At 38.7% G+C, this 5,071-nt stretch overlaps 2 protein-coding genes across 5 annotated transcripts in view; both read left to right on the top strand.

Annotated features, from left to right (window-relative positions):
* LOC105159443 (histone-lysine N-methyltransferase ASHH2) overlaps window positions 1-3,524 on the top strand; it is a 15,410-nt gene extending 11,886 nt beyond the window's left edge. Inside the window, exons 16-19 of one of the 2 annotated variants that reach the window (XM_011076511.2) lie at window positions 257-336; window positions 1,574-1,619; window positions 2,304-2,418; window positions 2,554-3,524. In XM_011076511.2, the coding sequence (XP_011074813.1) occupies window positions 257-336; window positions 1,574-1,619; window positions 2,304-2,418; window positions 2,554-3,368 (1,056 nt within the window). In that variant the 3' untranslated portion in view covers window positions 3,369-3,524. Of the gene's footprint in view, window positions 1-256; window positions 337-1,573; window positions 1,620-2,303 lie in introns of both variants that reach the window. The other variant, XM_011076510.2, reaches the window with a different exon arrangement.
* Window positions 4,050-5,071, top strand: part of LOC105159441 (NAD(P)H-quinone oxidoreductase subunit M, chloroplastic) — a 5,326-nt gene continuing 4,304 nt past the window's right edge. For 2 of the 3 annotated variants that reach the window (XM_020692909.1, XM_020692910.1), the window contains exons 1-2: window positions 4,050-4,751; window positions 4,827-5,047. In XM_020692909.1, coding sequence (XP_020548568.1) covers window positions 4,176-4,751; window positions 4,827-5,009 — 759 coding nt within the window. In that variant the 5' untranslated portion in view covers window positions 4,050-4,175 and the 3' untranslated portion in view covers window positions 5,010-5,047. Of the gene's footprint in view, window positions 4,752-4,826; window positions 5,066-5,071 lie in introns of those variants that run through there. The other variant, XM_011076509.2, reaches the window with a different exon arrangement.

Raw genomic sequence — 5,071 nt, 5'->3', positions numbered from 1 at the left:
AGAGAGTTCTCTAATCTTAATATGACTGGTCACTTAACAAAGAGTTGAATCCATTACTTGCAGTAGGAAGAGGCATTGATCGTTTGAACTATATGGTGTCTGGTAAAGGAAGTATTGAGTGAATACAATCTGATGGAAAGAATGCTTAAGAATTAGTCGTAAAAGTGTTGATAAAAGTTGCTGTAATGAAATACATATTTGGTAGAGTACAGTTGAACAGTTATTGGCAGTTGTTGCTCACTGTTTTTTGTCATAGGTACTTGAGTATCTGGCTATGAGAGAGATTCTTACTTTGGAGCACATAACTGGAGGTCCACCTTGTCCAGGAGTGGAGAGGTGAGTAAATCTTATTTACCTGTTAGTACTATATCAGAATTCTCATTCCTGTTTGAAAGGTATCCTCACATCCTTTATATACATTCACACTATATAGTAGGGGAATTGTGATTGATAAGGGGCTTATCTTATTTTATTTCAGCTTAAATGTTTTTGTATCTTTGCTTTCATATCTATGCAAAATACCTTGGTGCATAATCATGAAAGCAGTCATTCTTTCCAGTGCATAAGGGGACTATTAGTCTTATTTATGGAATCGTGTGGCATTAAAGTGTTTAAAAGTTTTTGTTTCATGCTGCTGTCTTGTAAAGCATGCACCTAAGCTTCACAAGTACCAGGTTTGGTTCAGAGCTGAGGACAAAATTTTGTAGCAATATGTGGACAATATGTAAAGACAGTATGGCGCATTAAACAAATAACAAAAATAGATAACTCAAATTTTGTTTGACTTGAATTATGCAACAGAGACGTGTATGTGTTCATGCCAATATTTATTCTTATAGACAAGTAATGTAACTAAAGAGGGCTACAAGAAAATGTCTCTGGTAGGTATTAAAATTAAATTGTGATCTGCCACTTGTTCCAACTTCTATCTCAGAAAAGCTCACTGTTATTGCCATTATTTGGTGAATTAAGACTTAGTCTACTTGATGGAATCTAAATAAAATGGACCAATATGGCTCCTGGTGCTCTAGTCCTCTCATGCTCTGTTTGGTGTTGAAATAAACTTTGTCGTTATACTGTGGAGCCCTTTGCAATAGTGGCTTACTTCTGCCCTGTGTAGCATTTAAAGTTAAGTGGAGCCTTTGGTCCTGATTAATGATGTATTTTTTTTAGCTGCTGATCATTGTTAACCTATTCAGAAATTAATTATCTGAACTGTTCATTTTTTAAAGTAGATACATTTTTCCTTTCATGATAACACTTTCTATATATTACTCCGTGGTACATGATTCATCCTATTAACTCATCTTTTGTCTTGCATATGTACTTGTATATTCTTCTCTGCCTGTAATATATTTGGCCCTTCTTTGCTTAAGATTCTCTTTATGAAATCTTCTTTTATTGATGATCAATTTCTTTCTGCATATATTTTTCATTTCATGCTGAACAACATTAAAGCATTCTTGTCAATGTGGATGGAGATCTCTTCTTCTGTTGTATTTCTTGTCAGTTTGAGGTTTTGCTTTCATGATTATGATTTTTCCAAAATTGCTTATTTGTTCTTTATTTACAGCTTTAAAGATTCGATATTGACGCTGACGGAACATGTTGACAAACAGGTGATGCTTTCAGACCTATTTATCATTTATTTCCAATTCGATCACTCATAGATCCATGTTTGATGGCATCATTTTCATGAGGGCTGATACATAGTGTTGCTGTCAATGGATAAAAGACAGTAAAAGACTTATTTGGTGAATTTTTTATTGTACTGGAGCTTCTTTACAGATGCAGGAAAGCTAGGATATATTTTTTTTATCTATTGTAAGAAAGATAGTAATCGCCTCCTGCACATTGTTTTGCCCCCTCTTTTTTTTAGTTGTGTCCTAAATGCTGTTTGGTTGGTGAATGTGAGATTTCCTTGGTCAATGCAAAAAGGATTTCTTTGCTGTCCTGCATTTAATGCCTTTTTGTCTCATGCTGAATCTATACTTTTATGGTCAAAATTTGCATGATTATAGAGCTTACAAATATGCCATCTTGAACAGCTAAAAATAATTTGACATGTTCCAAGTATTTCAGTTTGTTTCTTTTTGAAAGTACTCTTTCTGTAGAGTCTGTTATTGCTGCCTTCTGCTGGTATTTGTTAATCATACTTTTCTTTAAATGCTGTCTACATTCATTGGATATCAAGCATTGGCTAATTGTGCAGTTGCTTGATGCATAAAACGCACATTGATGAGTTTGTACACTTATAATAGTTCTCTGGCTGAAATTCTGAATTTCACCTCTACTGCTCCCAGGTCCATCAAATTGCCCGAAACTTCAGGGATAGGTGGATTCCAAGGTCTCACAGGAAAAGTTGCTTTGCGGAAACAGATGATTGGAAGACAGAATTTCATCAGCGTTTAAGCCATGGTAGGTCATCTTTGTCATACGATCATTGGAATGACCGAGCTGGAAAACCAGCAGAAGCAACAGAATGTTTTAACACACAGAAAATTGCACCGGGTACTGCTGAAGCTTCCACCTTAGACCACTTGTTTGCTTCAGGCTCTAGTTCTGGAACCAATGGTACAAGAACGCGCAAGCGCAAGAGTCGATGGGATAACCCGGCGGAGGAGCACCTGCATCCCAAAATTATGTCCAATTTGTTGGGTGATGGAAAGCCAAACAATGACGAGGATATCCCTCCGGGGTTTTCACCTCCCTGTATCGACTCCATGGTTCCAGCTAATGTATCTTCAGCTGCTCCTACTCACCAAGAGAGAGATACTAGCATAAACCATCCTTTCGATGTAGTATTGGGAGATTCACAGCAAAGATTCATTGCGCGGATGCCTGTCTCCTATGGTGTTCCCTCTTCTGTCATGCAGCAATTTGGCGTCCGTCAAGCAGAAACTGCCGAGGTTTGGACTGTAGCTCCAGGTTTGCCATTCCACCCATTTCCTCCATTGCCTCCCTATGCCCGTAACACTGGAGACCCACCAACTGTGGCTGCTAAATGTGCATCATTGAGTGAACCTGCAGAAAAGTCGGAACAAGTTACCTGTAATAGTGTTACTCATCATTCTGGCCAAAAACATATGACCACACATAGTGTGGATCCACCAGAAATTAACATTTCATTTGCAAATGACCGGCCAGAATTTCAGCGAGAAGGGGGTTCTAGCTTGGGAAGAAAATATTTTAGACAGCAAAAGTGGAATCCATCTAAATTAGTGCCTCCATGGGTGCGGATGAGAAACAGTTGGGGATACGGGGGGAACACAAGAAATGGTGTGCCTGGTGTATGTTCAGGAAATGGAGCAAATCAGTTTAGGAATTCATACAACTCGGAGGAGTTTAACTGGAGAGGAGAATTTTAAACATGCAATTCCATTCGTTATGAAAGTTAGCATCAATTTTATAGGAGATTTTTAAAGGAGTTGTCAAGAATTGTCTGATGCTCCTGTTTAATGTACTACAATTCTTTACTGCACAGTTATACAAAATATTGAAATATTCTTTTACTTCTTCACTTATTATCTGCGGCTGTAGGCTAGGGTGCCCCCTGACCGGAGAATATGTTGGCTTCACCCAAAAGAAATAATTACTCGGAGCAGGTAAGCAATCTTCTATTTGGCCCTAAACATTTCTGACATGAATTCAATTTAGTTATGATCTATTTTCTGCTTTAGTGGGGGGTTGGGGAGGGTGTCCTCGGTTTGAGCACTGCTGGGCTTCAGATCCTGTAGTTTCTGATGTATATTTCAGGATGCACAGGGAATTTGTATAAAATTGCTTTTCTCTAAAAAGCTTGATTTCATGCTGTTGTTAACAGGAACCGTCACAGGCCTTAACAGTGCGATCATGTGCAGCTATTTAAATGGAGAATGGAATGTAAAACCCATGATTGATTACAGTAAATGAGAATAATAAATACACAAAAACGTTCCACTTTCAATTAGAAGTAACTTTTGAATTATAATATAGACGAAAAAGTCGGTTGATAGGTTATGTTAATGAGTATGTATAAAAATACTGAAGACAAAAGGCATGCAAATTTCGTTTAAAAAAAAACCAAATCTTGAGGCCGCCTCTTAAATATTTATCATACAAGACGAAAGAGAATAGTTTGGAGTCGGGAAAAGGTAAAATTCGAGTGGCATGCATTCCTTTTCTCCACAATTAGAATGAAACAAACAAGGACCCTCACACGAGACCCCTTATCCACAAGTAAACAGAGAGGACCTAAACAATTTGGCTCATCTATCCCACACTTTGTGGAACCTAGGCTCCGCAGAACAATACCATCAATGGCTGCAGCATCGACCTACATGGCTTCCACCAGCTTCTCCATGCTGGGATGGACAAGTGCGAAGAAATCACTTAGCAAGAGAAGTGGATTCTTGATTTCAGCTCAACAAGCAGATATACAGGAAGAGGTTAACCAGACAGAAACAGAAGCAGATAACATGAAGCAGAAACCGCAGTCGCAGGCGGCTACTGTGAAGCCAAGGCCAGTAGAGCCACAATTGAATGTGAAGAGCAAAAACATGGGCAGAGAATACGGAGGGCAATGGCTGAGCTGCACCACCAGACATGTTAGGATATATGCAGCCTATATTGACCCGGAGACGTGCGAATTTGATCAGACTCAAATGGATAAGCTCACTCTTATCCTTGATCCAACAGATGAGTTTGTGTGGACGGATGAGACTTGCAATAAAGTTTACTCTTACTTCCAGGAGCTTGTTGATCACTATGAGGTAATCTATCTCTTCATCTCTGTTACACTAGCACTATAAAGGCAACAGTTTTTAACTAGTGCTATGATGAAACAGGGAGCTCCACTGACGGAATATACGCTTCGCCTGATAGGTTCTGACATAGAGCACTACATCAGGAAGTTGCTTTATGAAGGAGAAATTCAGTATAACATGGATGCAAGAGTCTTGAATTTCAGCATGGGAAAACCACGTGTGGGATTCAATTATGATGGCCAACTGCATGATGTGAAAAACTGAAGTAGAGTTTGGAACATCAGGGTACTTCATCAAACAAGGTACACAAACCTCGAAACTTTGGG

This window comes from Sesamum indicum, linkage group LG3 (genome assembly GCF_000512975.1).
Source record: "Sesamum indicum cultivar Zhongzhi No. 13 linkage group LG3, S_indicum_v1.0, whole genome shotgun sequence".
Taxonomy (NCBI): Eukaryota; Viridiplantae; Streptophyta; class Magnoliopsida; order Lamiales; family Pedaliaceae; genus Sesamum; species Sesamum indicum.
Note: the sequence above shows the minus strand (reverse complement) of the source record. Positions and strands in the feature narration are given on the sequence as shown.